Here is a 16,564-nt window from a genome sequence, read left to right as displayed (position 1 = left end):
TAGCATTAAATCCACTATGCGATGGATTACCTCGCCAAGGTCAAAGCCGACCCCCTGTTTCTGCAGGAGTGTGGCATACCACATCTCAGCACCGACAGGCAGTGGTCGCAATGGTGGTCCCACGGGCCATCGATCTGGTCAGGGGGTAATGATTGCCATTCCTTCGGCCTGGGTCTTCTGCTGCGGGGAGGTAACTTAACCATCTCCAAAGTTAAGGAGGTGGTGGGCAGTCGCCTCCTCATCGCAGATGTAATGTACAACAATGCTTCGCTCTGGTTGATCAGCATGTACGCCCCGTTTCAATGCAGCGAACGGTTGACCGTCTTTAGAATTAGAATTAGAATTAGAACTAGAACATTACAGCGCAGTACAGGCCCTTCGGCCCTCGATGTTGCGCCGACCATCTGACCTACACTATTCCATTTTCATCCATATGTCTATCCAATGACCACTTAAATGCCCTTAAAGTTGGCGAGTCTACTACTGTTGCAGACAGGGCGTTCCACGCCCCTACTACTCTCTGCGTAAAGAAACTACCTCTCACATCTGTCCTATATCTTTCACCCCTCAACTTAAAGCTATGTCCCCTCGTGTTTGCCATCATCATCCGAGGAAAAAGACTCTCAATATCCACCCTATCTAACCCTCTGATTATCTTGTATGTCTCTATTAAGTCACCTCTCCTCCTCCTTCTCTCTAACGAAAACAACCCCAAGTCCCTCAGCCTTTCCTCGTAAGACCTTCCTTCCATACCAGGCAACATCCTAGTAAATCTCCTCTGCACCCTTTCCAAAGCTTCCACATCCTTCCGATAATGCGGTGACCAGAACTGCACGCAATACTCAAGGTGCGGCCTCACCAGAGTTTTGTACAGCTGCATCATGACCTCGTGGCTCCGAAACTCGATCCCCCTACTAATAAAAGCTAACACACCATATGCCTTCTTAACAGCCCTATTAACCTGGGTAGCAACTTTCAGGGATTTATGTACCTGGACACCAAAATCTCTCTGTTCATCTACACTACCAAGAATCTTCCCATTAGCCCAGTACTCTGCATTGCTGTTACTTCTTCCAAAGTGAATTACCTCACACTTCTCCGCATTAAACTCCATTTTCCATCTCTCAGCCCAGCTCTGCAGCCTATCTATGTCCCTCTGTACCCTACAACACCCTTCGACACTATCCACAACTCCACCGACCTTCGTGTCATCCGCAAACTTACTAACCCACCCTTCTACACCCTCATCCAGGTCATTTATAAAAATGACAAACAGCAGTGGCCCCAAAACAGAACCTTGCGGTACACCACTAGTAACTAAACTCCAGGATGAACATTTGCCATCAACCATTGCTGCTGGCAACGTGCAGGCCAGTCATCCTAGGCGGTGACTTCAACTGCATCATCGATGCAGCTGGGCGATCTGGCAGAGACGACAGCAAACTGGACGCTATGTCCAGATTCCTAATAGAAACAGTAAAAGATGCAAAACTGCACGACGTATTCAGCAAACCTGCAGACGGAGTGCAGCGTAGATAGACATGGTCAAGATTGGACGGGTCTGCCCATTCCAGGATTGACTTCCTGTTTGTGGCCCATGCCGTCACGGTCAGATCCATTGACGTCAAGCCGGTGTTCTTGTCCAACCACTGCCTCGTAATGGCCGACTGTCACTTACAGGATGACTAGCGGGTTGGCAGAGGGACGTGGAAGCTCAATGCTACACTGCTAACCCCAGAGAACGTTGAGGAACTTAAAAGGGATTACAAAGGTTGGAGAACCATGAAACCCCTCCTGAGTCTCCAGTTCACTGGTGGGACGCGATCAAGGAGAACATCAAGAGGTTCTTTCTCCTCAAAAGGTGTTCAGAGGGCGAGAGAGAGACAGAGGGAAATGTCCTGACTCCAGAAAAGTATGCAAAATCTGCTCCGTCTACAGTCAATGGGGGTTGAGGTCAAGGAGGACCTCCAAGAGGTGAAGAGAAAGCAGGCCTCGCTCTTTGCCACGGAGACCTCCAATATCATCTTCCGGTCCAGAGTCCACCCCATTGAGCAGGATGAGATGTGCTTGCATTACTTCTTCCAAAAGGTACACAGAGAGAGCTCTGTTATCAGCAGCCAGAAGGAAGAAGATGGCTCGGTAACATCTTCGCAGTCCGACATACTAAGGATCAGCAAATCCTTTTATGCTGGGCTGTATGACGCGAAGCCCACAGACAGAAGAGCCTCCCAGTCCTTCCTGTCATCTATCACAGAGGTCTTAGATGACAGCAGGAGGGAGAGACTGGACAAGCCGCTAACTCAGGATGAGCTGACAAAGGCCGTCAAGTCCTTCGAGACGAATAAAACTCCCGGAAGCGATGGCTTACCGGTTGAGCTGTATTGTGTCCTGTGGGACTGGGTTTGCCTGGACCAGCTGGAAGTATACGAGAGTATGCTCCTGGCCGGCAGCATATCAGAATCCATGAGGAAAGGCATCATCACCCTCATTGACAAGCGGAACGGGAGAGGGCAGAAATTGGAAATTGGCAGCCCATCTCACTGCTTAATGTTGACTACAAGATTCTGTCCAAAGTCATAGCCAGTCGAGTCAAGTCTGCTCTGGAGTTGGTGATCCACCCTGATCAGACCTGTACTGCACCTGGCAGGAAGATCTCCGATAGTCTCGCACTACTCAGGGATACAATCGCCTATGTACGGGATAGGAGGGTGGACACCTGCCTCATCAGCCTGGACCAGGAGAAGGTTTTTGACAGAATATCACACACATACATGATGGACGTGTTTCCAAAATGGCGTTTGCGGAGGGAATCTGCAATTGGATCAAACTGCCCTACACAAACATCAGTGGCGCAGTCTCAATCAATGGGTGGGAATCGGAAAGTTTCCCGATCCAATCTGGAGTCAGACAGGGCTGTCCTCTCTCCCCTGTCTTGTTTGTTTGCTGTATTGAACCATTTGCTGAGTCTATTAGGAAGAATGTGAGCAGAAGAGGGGTGACAATTCCAGGCAGAGGAGGCACTCAGGTTAAAACCTCCCTGTACATGGATGACGTCGCGGTCTTCTGCTCGGACCCGCTGTCTGTGTGCAGACTGATGAGCATCTGCGACCAGTTGAAACTGACCTCGGGAGCCAAAGTTAACCACGGCAAGAGCGAGGCCATGTTCTTTGGGAACAGGGCTGACCGATCCTTTGTCCCCTTCACCGTCAGCTCAGACTACCTGAAGGTGCTGGGAATATGGTTCAGAAGGGCCGGGGTGTGCACCAAAATCTGGGAAGAGCGAGCAGCCAAGGTACAACACAAGCTGAGCATGTGGGAGAAGTGATCTCTCTCCAATGTGGGTAAGAACCTGGTCATCAGGTGCAAGGCGCTCACGTTGTTGCTGTTCATGGCGCAGGTCTGGCCCATACCCCACTCCGGCGCTGTGGCGGTCACCCGAGCCATTTTCCGCTTCATCTGGGGATCCAAAATGGACCGGGTCCGGAGGGACACGATGCTCAAACCTCTGGATAAGGGTGGGAAAAATGTACCCAACATCACCCTCATCCTGATGACTACCTTTGTGTGTGGCTGCATCAAGCTGTGTGTCGACGCAAACTCCAAGTGTCACCATGTGCTGAGGTTCTATCTGTCCCCGGTGTTGCGAAGCCTTGTCACATTGCCGCGGAATGCTCCATCCAGTTGGACTGTGTCGTTCCACCTATCCTTCATCGAGCAGTTTCTGCGGAAAAACACCTTTGACCACCGGTCCATCAGCCAGTGGTCTGCACAGAATGTCCTCAAGGCCCTACAGGAAAAGGAGATGGCGGATCCTGTTCCCCAAGCAGACCACCGAAGTCATTTGGCGGAATGCCTCATCACCAGAACCTTCAAACAAGCACCAAGATGAAGCTTGGCTGGTGGTGAGAAGAGCCCTCCCAGTCAGATCCTTCCTGCACACCCGAAGTCTCGCCCCCTCTGCACAACACCCTCGAGGTGACTGTGGTGGGGAAGAGATGGTTGCCCACCTCCTTCTGGAATGTGTCTTTGCAAAGCAGGTGTGGAAAGAGATGCAGTGGTTTTTGTCGAACTTCATCTCAAGCACCTCTGTAACACAGGAGTCTGTGCTCTCCGGGCTGTTCCCAGGGACGCACACTGAGATAAACATCAACTGCTGCTGGAGGACTATCAATTCGGTGAAAGACACCCGTTGTTCTGCCCGAAACTTGCTGGTCTTCCAGCACAAAGAGTTGTCCACGACCGAATGTTGCAGACTGGCACATTCCAAGGTCCAGGACTATGTGCTGAGGGACACACTAAAGCTTGGGGCAGCCGCAGCAAATGTTCAATGGGAAAAGACCACTGTGTAAGGTCCCCCCACCAAGTTGAACGGATGGGCTGGGTCGATGGAAAACCCCTCGAAATGTATCAGGAAAATTTTCGTTTGCTGTAAAATGTATATGGCATGGAAAATGAAATGGAAGGGTTGTGAGGCAGCTCACTCCTGCAATGAAGGAAACTGACCTCCTTTGCACTGTTTGTAATTTTCGACTTGGTGCTGTTTAGAACTGTTTTGTCATGTACTTTTTACAGATTTTTATGAATAATGCATATTTTGGAAATAATAAAAAAAAGTCCAGTAACAATTTAAAAACCTGTTTCCATATTCCACTTTTACCGTCACAAATTCCGGGCGCTATTTCACAAGCAGATTTTATTTGTCAATTGTTGTCAACTGTTCGAACTGGCGGTAAACAACTCTATTCAGCAATCTATAATGGGACAAGTAACTCAAACTCCGTATGGAACAAAGAACGAAGAACAAAGAAAATTACAGAACAGGAACAGGCCCTTCAGCCCTCCAAGCCTGCGCCGATCCAGATCCTCTTTCTTAACATGTCGCCTATTTTCTAAGGGTCTGTATCTCTTTGCTTCCTGCCCATTCATGTATCTGTCTAGATACATCTTAAAAGACGCTATCGTGCCCGCGTCTACCACCTCCGCTGGCAACGCGTTCCAGGCACCCACCACCCTCTGCGTAAAGAACTTTCCACGCATATCCCCCCTAAACTTTTCCCCTCTCATTTTGAACTCGTGACCCCGAGTAATTGAATCCCCCACTCTGGGAAAAAGCTTCTTGCTATCCACCCTGTCTATACCTGTCACGATTTTGTACACCTCAATCAGGTCCCCCCTCAACCTCCGTCTTTCGAATGAAAATAATCCTAATCTACTCAACCTCTCTTCATAGCTAGCGCCCTCCATACCAGGCAACATCCTGGTGAACCTCCTCTACACCCTCTCCAAAGCACCTACATCCTTTGGAAGTAATAAATTATGGACAATTGGTAATTCCCCTTCACACAGGCTTCAGGGAGACAGTGAGAAGTCACTGAAATAGTTGCTTAAACATTTTAAATAGTTGCCATTCCTGTTACAAATGTTTTGGAATTAGACAGTAATCAGCCCTTTCACAGAGACTGTGGGTGGCTCTGAAAAGAGCCTTTGGCTTATTAGATGACATTTTGGCCGCTTTACTTTTTCTGGGAGCTCTGAGCGCTGGTTTTTTTGGGCAGCAGCACGGCCTGGATATTAGCCAGCACCCCGCCCTGTGCAATGGTCACCCCTCCCAGCAGCTTGTTGAGCTCAGCGTTGTCGCGGACGGCCAGTTGCAGGTGTCTGGGGATGATGCGGATCTTCCGGGCCGCGTTACCGGCCAGCTCGAGGATTTCAGTGGTTAGATACTCGAGCACAGCAGCCAGCACCCACAGGCTCAGCATAGTTGCCCTTTCTCAGGAGCCTGTGTACACGGCCCACTGGGAACTCCAGTCCAGCCCGGGAGGAGCGAGACTTGGCCTTGGACTGAGCTTTCCCGCTGGTCTTTCCTCTTCCTGACTTTTTTTATTTCCAAAATATACTTTATTCATAAAAATCTGTAAGAAAAAACAATACAGAACAGTTCCAAACATCATCGAGTCAGACAATACAAAGAGTGCAAAGGAGATCAGTTTCCTTCAATACAGGAGTGAATTGCCTCACAACCCTTCCATTTCATTTTACGTACCATGTACATTTTACAGCAAACAAATATTTTCCCGATAAAGTTCGAGGGGTTTTCTATGGATCCAGCCCCTCAGTTCAGCTTGGTGGGGGGACCTTACACAGTGGTGTTTCCCCATTGAGCCTTTGCTGCGGCTGCCCCAAGCTTTAGTACGTCCCTCAGCACGTAGTCTTGGACCTTGGAATGTGCCAGTCTGCAACATTCGGTCGTGGACAACTCGTTGTGCTGGAAGACCAGCAAGTTTCGGGGGGCAGACCGAATTGATAGTCCTCCAGCAGCAGTTGATGTTTATCTCTGTGTATGTCCCTGGGAACAGCCAATACAGCACAGACTCCTGTGTTACAGAGCTGCTTGGGATGAACCTCGATAATAACCACTGCATCTCTTTTCACACCTGCTTTGCAAAGACACATTCCAGATGGAGGTGGGCAACCGTCTCTTCCCCACCGCAGCCACCTCAAGAGCATTGTGCGGAGGGTGTGAGACTTCGGGCGTGCAGGAAGGATCTGACGGGGAGGGCTCTTCTCACCACCAGCCAAGCTACACCTTGGTGCTTGTTTGAAAGTTCTGGTGATGAGGCATTCTGTCTAATGACTTTGGCAGTCTGCTTGGGGAACCATCCAACAGGATCCACCATCTCCTTTTCCCGTAGGGCCTTGAGGACATTCCGTGCAGACCACTGCCTGATGGTCAAAGGTGGTCAAAGGTGTTTTTCTGCAGAAATTTTCCCACGAAGGATAGGTGGTACGGCACGGCCCAACTGGATGGAGCGTTCCGCGGCAATGTGACGAGGTCCATCCTTCTCAACATCGGGTACAGATAGAACCTCAGCACATAGTGACACTTGGTGTTTGCGTACTGGGGATCTACACACAGCTCGATGCAGCCGCACACGATGGTAGTCATCAGGATGAGGGCAATGTTGGGTACATTTTTCCCGCCCTTATCCAGAGGTTTGAACATCGTGTCCCTCCGGACCCGGTCCATTTTGCATCCCCAGATGAAGTGGAAAATGACTTGGGTGACCACCAGAGCGCAGGAGTGGGGTATGGGCTAGACCTGCGCCACATACAGCAACAACGTAAGCACCTCGCATCTGATGACCAGGTTCTTACCTATATTAGAGAGAGATTGCTGCTCCCACATGCTCAGCTTATGTTGTACCCTGGCTACTCGCTCCTCCCAGGTTTTGGTGCACGCCCCTGCCCTTCCGAACCATATCCCCAGCATCTTCAGGTACTGTGACCTAATGGTGAAGGGGACAAAGAATTGGTCAGCCCAGTTCCCAAAGAACATGGCCTCGCTCTTGCCGTGGTTAACTTTGGCTCCCGAGGTGAGTTCGAACTGGTCGCAGATGCACACAGACAGCGGGTCCAAACAGAAGACGACGACGTCATCCATGGGAGGTTTTAACCTGAGTGGCTCCGCTGCCTGGGATTGTCACCCCTCTTATGTTCACATCCTTCCTAATATACTCAGCAAAGGGTTCAAACAGCAAACAAACAAGACCGGGGAGAGAGGACAGCCCTGTCTGACTCCAGATTGGATCGGAAAACTTTCTGATTCCCACCCATTGATTGAGACAGCGCTACTGATGTTTGTGAAGTGCAGTTTGATCCAATTGCAGATTCCCTCCCCAAACCCCATTTTGGAAAGCACATCCATCATGAAGGTGTGCGATATCCTGTCAAAAGCCTTCTCCTGGTCCAGGCTGATGAGGCAGGTGTACACCCTCCTGTCCCGTACATAGGCGATCGTATCCCTGAGTTACGCGAGACTATCAGAGATCTTCCTGCCGGGTACAGTACAGGTCTGATCAGGGTGAATCACCAACTCCAGAGCAGACTTGACTCGACTGGCTATGACTTTGGACAGCATCTTGTAGTCAAAATTAAGTAGTGAGATGGGCTGCCAATTTCTGATTCCTGCCCTCTCCCCCTTCCACTTGGAGATGAGGGTGATGATGCCTTTCCTCATGGATTCTGACATGCTGCCGGCCAGGAGCATACTCTCGTATACTTCCAGCAGGTCTGGGCCGATCCAGTCCCACAGGGCCGAATACAACTCAACCGGTAAGGCATCGCTTCCGGGAGTTTTACTCGTCTCAAAGGACTTGACGGCCTTTGTCAGCTCGTCCAGAGTTAGCGGCATGTCCAGTCTCTCCCTCATGCTATCATCTAAGACAGCTGTGATAGATCACAGGAAGCTCTGCTGTCTGTGCGCTTCGCGTCAGACAGCCCAGCATAAAAGGATTTGCTAATCCTTAGTATGTCGGACTGCGAAGACGTTACCGAGCCATCCTCTTCCTTCAGGCTTCTGATGAAGCTGTGTGAAGCTTTTGGAAGAAGTAGTGCAAACACATCTCATCCTGTTCGATGGAGTGGACTCTGGACCGGAAGATGATTTTGGAGGCCTCTGTGGCAAAGAGTGAGGCCTCCTGACTCTTCACCTCATGGAGGTCCTCCTTGACCTCGACCTCTATCGTCTGAAACACATGCAAAGTGCCAGATGCTGAAAGGTTTTTTTTTTAGATTAGAGATACAGCACTGAAACAGGCCCTTCGGCCCACCGAGTCTGTGCCGAACATCAACCACCCATTTATACTAATCCTACACTAATCCCATATTCCTACCAAACATCCCCACCTGTCCCTATATTTCCCTACCACCTACACTAGCGACAATTTATAATGGCCAATTTACCTATCAACCTGCAAGTCTTTTGGCTTGTGGGAGGAAACCGGAGCACCCGGAGAAAACCCACGCAGACACAGGGAGAACTTGCAAACTCCACACAGGCAGTACCCGGAATCGAACTCAGGTCACTGGAGCTGTGAGGCTGCGGTGCTAACCACTGCGCCACTGTATAAGTTGATTACTGCACTCACAGTACCTCAGCCTGAGTCATCTAAAGGAACCTAACACACAAATAGTAGCACTGAGAGATTGTGAAAGAGTCCAAAACTCAGAGTACCAGACACTGACAGACACAATCTGAAAACTACACACACATGGATATAGAATTGGCTAACTCACAGGAAACAGAGAGTGGGGATAAATGGAGCATTTTCAGATTGGCAAACTGTAACTAATGGAGTGTCACAGGGATCAGTGCTGGTGCCTCAACTATTTATGGCCTATATTAATAATTGCATGAAGGGACTGAGTGTTTTGTTGCCAAATTTATGGACGGTACAAAGATTGGTAGGAAAGCAAGTTGTGAGGAGGCCACAAAGTGTCTGCAAAGAGATATAGATGGGTTAAGTCAGTGGGCAAAAATTTGGCAGATGGGGTATAATACGGGAAAATGTGAGATTGTCTACTTTGGCAGGAAGAATAGAAAAGCAGAATATTACTTGCATCAGAGAGACTGCAGAATGCTGCTGTACCGAGGGATCTGGGTGTCCAGGTACATGAATTACAAAAACGTTAGCATGCAGCTAAGGCAAGTAATTAGGAAGGCAAATGGAATGTTGGCATTTTTAGCAAGGGGAATGGAGTATAAAAGTCGGGAAGTTTTGCTATAACTGTACAGGGCATTAGTGACATCCCAACTAAAGGACTCCACACAGTTTTGGTCTCCTTATTTAAGGAGGGGTACACTTGCATTGGAATCAGTTCAGAGAAAGTTCACTCGGCTGATTCCTGGGATGTTGGATTGTCTTTAGTTTAGTTTAGTTTAGAGATACAGCACTAAAACAGGCCCTTCGGCCCACCGAGTCTGTGCCAACCATCAACCACCCATTTATACTAATCCTGCACTAATTCCACATTCCTACCACATCCCCACCTGTCCCTATATTTCCCTACCACCTACCTCTACTCGGGGCAATTTTTATAATGGCCAATTAACCTATCAACCTGCAAGTCTTTGGCATGTGGGAGGAAACCGGAGCACCCGGAGGAAACCCACGCAGACACAGGGAGAACTTGCAAACTCCACACAGGCAGTACCCAGAATTGAACCCGGGTCGCTGGAGCTGTGAGGCTGCAGTGCTAACCACTGCGCCACTGTGCTGCCCTATTGTCGATGGCTGCCCTTGATGAGACAATGCTCGCTAGGTATGAGCAGTGATCACATCGTCCAGTGGTTCGCCATGGATCTTGATATAGAGGGGCAGTGTCGGGGAGCAGGCTGGCAGAGGACCTTTGTCTTCCAGACATTTAGCTTAAGGCCAATTCTTTCATTTCCTCGATGAATGCATCGATCAGGGTTTGAAGCTTGGTCACTGGGTGTGCGCACCCGCAGGCGTTGTCAGCGTATTGCAGCTAGATGACAGATGTTGGAATGGCCTTGCTTCTGGACTGGAGGCAAAGTCAGTGCAATAGTTTCCAACTCGTACTATAGAGTAAATCGACTGACAGAACAGCTGGTGGGCTGAAAGAACGCTGGAACTACAAAAACTTGCTGAAAGCCACGACATATGTGGCTTCTTCGGCACTGTCAAGATCATTCACGGCCCAAGTATCTAAGGACCTACCCCACTGAGAGCAAAGAATGGAGTGACACTGATCAAGGACAGAGAGGCAGTCAGCACTCATTGGAAGGAGCACTTTGAATATCTCCTCAATTGCGATGCCGTCTTTGATGTGAGTGCCCTTGACTACATTCCACAGCATGCTACCCACCATGACGTCAGCACAATCCCAGACTGACAGAGATTGACAGCTAAAAAAAAAATAAGGCCACCGGCATAGATGGAATTCCCACCAAAATTCGAAAATACAGCAGAGAAGCACTCTTGACACAAATACATCGTCTCACGTCTCTCATGTGGAAGGAAGAGAGCATGTCAGGGATTTCCGAGATGCCGTAATTGTGACCATCTTCAAAAAAGGTGACAAACCCGACTGTAGTAACTACAGAGGGGCAGCCCTGCTGTCCGTCACAGGGAAGGTCATCACAGGAGTCCTTCTCAACCGCCTCCTCCCCATGGCTGAAGAGCTCCTACTGGAATCACAATGTGGATTCTGTCAATCAAGAGGCACGGTGGACATGATCTTCACAGCAAGACATTCCCAAGAAAAATGTTGGAGCAGCAGCAACCTTTCTACATGGCCTTCTCTGACCTGACAAAGGCCTTCAACTCTCCAAACTGGGAGGGATTATGGAACATCTTCTTCAAATTTGGCTGCCCGGAGAAATTCGGCACCATCGTCTGCCGACTGCATGACATGTAATCATTGGCAACGGACCTACCACTGACCTAATCCCAATGCAAACTGGGCTCAAGCAAGGCTGTGTCATCGCACCAACGCTCTTTTCCATCTTCCTCGCTGCAACATTCCACCTCATCTCCTCACACTCAAACACAGTACCAGAGACTGACAGATACAGAATGGATGTCACACTCACAGTACCAGAGTCTGTAATGTACAGAATGAATCCCTACTGCACCAGAGACTGAGAGCTACCGAATTACACAACACGCTCAAACACAGGATCAGAGAAAAAAGAAATGAAATTAATTGCACGCTCACATGCAATAGCAGAGACACAAGGACACAGAATCAGCCAATATGTGTCTTCCCAACAACAGCCAGGACATTTCCAGGGAGCTTTACATAAGAAGCGGCTCTTTCAACAGAAACTGGGGTTGGAGACAGTCTTTGGGAAATATACTTCCTGATTGCAGGAAGGGTGTTTGTGATTGGTTGCAAATGTTTAATCTGATTGGATGGGGAAAGAGACCAATTAGAGAATTACAATATGAAACCTTTGTGACATCACTGCCAGTCACCCAATCACAATCTTTATTTTCCCCCATCCCTCATTAGCATAGAGCTGTGGGATTGTCTATTTAATCCGCACTCGGAAGGGGTTTGGTTTATTTCTGTGTCTGAAATTGAGACTGAAGATGGTTGAGGAGAAGAAGAAAGCAGCTCCTAAGAAGGGCGCCAAGAAAACCTTAAATAAACCGTCAGCAAAGGGCGGCAAGAAGCGGAGAAAGTCGAGGAAGGAGAGTTACTCCATCTACATCTACAAAGTGATGAAGCAGGTTCACCCCGACACCGGCATCTCCTCCAAGGCCATGAGCATCATGAACTCGTTTGTGAACGATATTTTCGAGCGCATCGCGGGTGAGGCTTCCCGCCTGGCCCATTACAACAAGCGCAGCACCATCAGCTCCCGGGAGATCCAGACCGCCGTGCGCCTGCTGCTGCCCGGGGAGCTGGCCAAGCACGCCGTGTCGGAAGGGACAAAGGCGGTGACCAAGTACACCAGCTCCAAGTAAAACTGCACAATGGACTGAAAAACATCCCAAACACAACGGCTCTTTTAAGAGCCACCCACAATCTCTCTGAAAAAGCTGCATCCGAACATCTCTATTAAATCACTAAGATAATGTATAATATAATAACGATCCCACTACTGTGTTTGTGTCTCCTGTCCCATGAACCCATAATGCGCTCATTCGCCTTTCCTTTTTTGCTTAAAGCTGTTATTTTTTTTGCACAACCCCTGAATGACCGCTTTAACAGCTGCTTTCAGCGGGCAGAGTCAGACCTCCGTTCCTTCACTCTATTCCTGAAATGTGAACTGATTCATCATTTTATTAACAGTAACTCTCCGCAGTGTAACAGCCCGGAATGGGATCATTATAGAGCAGATTAAGGGCAGTTTGAGGATTCGATCCGGCTCCCTCTTTTCAGAGAAGGAAATTGGGCTCTGATTGAAGATAAACTGAACGTTTCGCTTCAGGGAAATGCTGTGAACAGGGATTTAGTACCGCCCGGGACAGTTTGAAAGCGATTGTGGGAAGATCCACAATTTAAACAACATTTAAAACCCGCGTCTCTGATTGGTGACGAAAGGAGTTGAATAAAACAAAATAAAGAGAAGGGATTTTAAATCTTTGACGAAGGATGAAATTTATTTTAATCCGCTCCTTTCCGAAAATGAAATTGGCGGGCTTTTTGAAATTGACAAATTCTGTTTCTGAGGTTGTGGTGGGTAAATCCCGCCCTCTTCTGTTGTCAGTGACCTGATTGGTGATGAATATAGGCAAATAAGGTGAATTAAGTACCGACCAATGAGGAGAGCTTTCAGTCTATAAGTAAAGTAAATGCTGTGGAAAATATCCATTCTTCGTGAAAGAATTTGTGAAAATGTCTGGAAGAGGAAAGACCGGCGGCAAAGCTCGGGCCAAGGCCAAGTCTCGCTCCTCCCGGGCTGGACTGCAGTTCCCGGTGGGCCGTGTTCACAGGCTCCTGAGAAAGGGCAACTATGCTGAGCGTGTGGGTGCCGGAGCCCCGGTCTATCTGGCTGCTGTGCTCGAGTATCTGACCGCTGAAATCCTCGAGCTGGCCGGTAACGCGGCGCGGGACAACAAGAAGAGCCGCATCATCCCCAGACACCTGCAGCTGGCCGTCCGCAACGACGAGGAGCTCAACAAGCTGCTGGGAGGGGAGACCATCGCTCAGGGCGGGGTGCTGCCTAATATCCAGGCTGTGCTGTTGCCCAAGAAAACCAGCGCTCAGAGCTCCCAGAAAAAGTAAAGCGGCCAAAATATCATCGAATAAACCAAAGGCTCTTTTCAGAGCCACCGACAGTCTCTGTGAAAGGGCTGGTTACTGTCTGATTCCAGAATGTCAGTAACAGGACCGAATCAGATTTACAATGTTTAAGCAACTATTTCAGTGACTTCTCACTGTCCCCCTAAACCCTGTCCAATTTATTACTTCCACACCGAATTTGAGTTATTTGTCCCGTTACATTTTGCCGGCAGTTACAGATGAGTAACCAATAATATTACAGATTAAAGCTGTTCGTAAAATATGGACATAACCATCCAAAATCTTGTTTTTTATTCCGCTTTTATCAGCACAAATTCCTGGCGCTATTTTACGAACAGCTTTAAAATGGTGCCAGGAATTTGCTGATAAAAGCGGAATATAAATTTTTTAATGGTCATACATAACGATCAGCTTTAGATAGATTTTCCAGTAATCGCTTCTTTCCGATACTGAAATTGGCGGCTTTTTCGAATTCAAACTTTGTCAGGTCGACAATTTAAGCCACTGATTTGCTGCATTTTCCAATTCGAAGCTCTGCGATTGGTTAAGACATACGAATGGGAAGAGGGTGACCAATCAGAAGTGAGCGCGGGCTCAAACTGCGGGAATTCCAGGTCCCTGAATGACTGAGCTGAAACTGATCAGTTTCACAAACCCTGTCAGTTTCACCGTCTCGGGGGAAATAACATCACAAGTGGGTCTGGTTCCAGTGACCGATTCAACGGCTGCTGCAAAACTCCCGGATTCTCTCATTGCATCGAAATCATTTTGAAATTCTATGAAAACAATGAGTGATTCTGGAGGAGTGATGTGGCTTTTCACTGAGGGCATGTGTCGACTGGGGAAATAACTAACTGGAGAGTCTCGGGCACTGTTTACACAGCACGTTTACAAAATCAAACCACTGCACATCCTTGCTACAACTGAAATATCAAACTCGGGGATTCTAGTTTTGTATCCCGAACACAGCAGATTGATTGAACTGTTCTGAACAGCCTATCCCAGCTCCCATTTCCAGGTCACTGCTTTCTCTGTGAGGTGGTGGGTGGCTCTCAGAAGAGCCTTTGTTGTGCGTTTGCTGGAAAGGGTCAAGTTGTTCAACCGCCGAATCCGTAGAGAGTGCGGCCCTGCCGTTTCAGAGCGTACACCACATCCATGGCAGTGACCGTCTTGCGCTTGGCGTGCTCAGTGTTGGTGACCGCATCCCTGATCACATTCTCCAGGAAAACCTTCAACACCCCGCGAGTCTCCTCACAGATCAAACCCGAGATTCGCTTGACCCCGCCACGGCGAGCCAGGCGGCGGATTGCTGGTTTGGTGATGCCCTGGATATTATCACGAAGCACTTTGCAGTGCCGCTTTGCTCCGCCTTTGCCCAGTCCTTTGCCTCCTTTACCTCTGCCAGACATGATGATTCTTCACTCAGATCACTGCAGTACATGAGTAACAGAATCCTTCAGGATCCTTTGTAGACAGACCCCCTGGACCTGGCTGAGAAAGGCAGAGTGAGAGCAGGGAGTGGAGGAGACAGTGAGGATTAAACAGAGAGCGAGAGGGAGGAGACACCCAGAGTGACAGACAGAGAGAGAATGGCCCCTCATCTTTCAGATCCACCTCCAGTTTCCTCCGGGCTGCCAATTTCAAACCCTTTATTAACAGTAGAACCGAAACCCAGCTCTCCACACAAACCCTTCCAGACTCGGCATTCGTAGTCAAAGCCTTCCAGAAAGCCGGAGCTTTTAAATATGGTCCCGCTACAATTAACACTCAGTAATGTTCCCACCGAAACACAATCCATTCGATACTAAGAAACCTCCTCAGTAACATCACCATTTCCACACACATCCGCTTCCAGCAGTTTACAAACACCTTATTGCAGCTGTTTGGGGAATCTCCTGTGTTAAGATTGGAGTTGGAAAGCGGCCTTTACCCGGCAGTGTTATCGGCTCACAGTGAACCTGCCGACTGGTCGACTCAGCCATGGCCACAATTTCTATTATGAAGATTGCACCTTCACAGTCTACATCTAAATCTTCATGCAGTAAATGTGACAGTGCGTCAGCGATAGCATTCTCCTTTGAACTACGATATTCAATGTTACAGTCAAACAGTGAGAGAAGTACAGCCCACTGCAGCATCCTTGATACTGCCATTGTCAGTATTGTAGACTTTGGTCCCAGAATAGTTATTAGTGGTTTATGATCTGTTACTAGCGTAAAGTTTCCACCCAACAAAATCTGGTGAAACTTTTTGTTTCCAAAGATGATTCCAAACACTTCCTTTTCTATCTGTGTGTAGTTCCAGTCACTCTTGGTCAGGGTACGTGACACAAATGCTCTGGGCTTCTCCTGACCATGATCCACAACATGACTGATTACTGCTCCAACTCCATATTTTGAAGCTAGCTTCAGTTCACCATTTGTGTGGTAATGAATGTGTAGTGTGTCACTGGTCAAGCTTCTCTTACATGCATCATAAGCATCTTGTTGTGCTTTAGACCATTTCCATTTCACATCTTTCTTCAACAACTCATGTAGTGGAGCTAACACCATTGCATGCTCAGGCAGAAATTGCAAGTAGTATTGGACCATGCGTAGAAAAGATCTAAGCTCAGACACATCTTTTTGTCTTAGGGGCTTTGACCATAGCCTCTATCTTCTCTTTCACTGGCTGTAGTACTTTTCATTGATTATCAGGCCAAGGTACACCACCTCAGATTGTACAAAGGCACACTTGTTCTTTTTCAACTGACACATTGTGATCATTGAGCCTTTTTAACACTTCATCCAACACTTGAAAATTCTCTTCATTTGTTACAGTCATGATCAACACATCATCCTGATTGCACAAGCAATGTAGCACTCCTTGTAAAATCTTACCCATTGTAACTTGGAAGAAGTTTGGAGAAGGCTTCACACCGTACGGCAGCTTTATGTAGGAGTATAACCCCATGTGTGTGTTTATTGTGAGATACTGCAGATTCACTTGATTTACATTGACCTGTGCA

The 16,564-nt window shown here is 48.3% G+C and overlaps 2 protein-coding genes across 2 annotated transcripts; both read left to right on the top strand.

Annotated features, from left to right (window-relative positions):
• The first annotated feature begins 11,498 nt into the window (after nt 1–11,498).
• LOC137350406 (histone H2B 1/2-like) lies at nt 11,499–12,275 on the top strand. The gene is made up of 2 exons (XM_068015069.1): nt 11,499–11,645; nt 11,907–12,275. The coding sequence occupies exons 1-2, from the start codon at nt 11,499–11,501 to the stop codon at nt 12,273–12,275; spliced, it is 516 nt and encodes a 171-aa protein (XP_067871170.1).
• An 874-nt stretch (nt 12,276–13,149) lies between these two features.
• Nucleotides 13,150–13,539, top strand: LOC137350445 (histone H2A-like). The gene has a single exon (XM_068015094.1). It carries the CDS (start codon nt 13,150–13,152, stop codon nt 13,537–13,539), a length of 390 nt encoding a protein of 129 aa, XP_067871195.1.
• Nucleotides 13,540–16,564: the final 3,025 nt, after the last annotated feature.

Source organism: Heterodontus francisci, chromosome 35 (assembly GCF_036365525.1).
Source record: "Heterodontus francisci isolate sHetFra1 chromosome 35, sHetFra1.hap1, whole genome shotgun sequence".
In the NCBI taxonomy this organism is placed as follows: Eukaryota; Metazoa; Chordata; class Chondrichthyes; order Heterodontiformes; family Heterodontidae; genus Heterodontus; species Heterodontus francisci.
Note: the sequence above shows the minus strand (reverse complement) of the source record. Positions and strands in the feature narration are given on the sequence as shown.

What these genes read in the sequence shown, in the direction of transcription:
- LOC137350406 (XM_068015069.1), top strand. Translation starts at nt 11,499, where the DNA reads ATGAAATTAATTGCACGCTCACATGCAATAGCAGAGACACAAGGACAC. An exon ending in AGAAACTGGGGTTGGAGACA is followed by an intron (nt 11,646 to 11,906) that starts GTCTTTGGGAAA and finishes AAGATGGTTGAG; the next exon opens with GAGAAGAAGAAAGCAGCTCC.
- LOC137350445 (XM_068015094.1), top strand. Translation starts at nt 13,150, where the DNA reads ATGTCTGGAAGAGGAAAGACCGGCGGCAAAGCTCGGGCCAAGGCCAAG.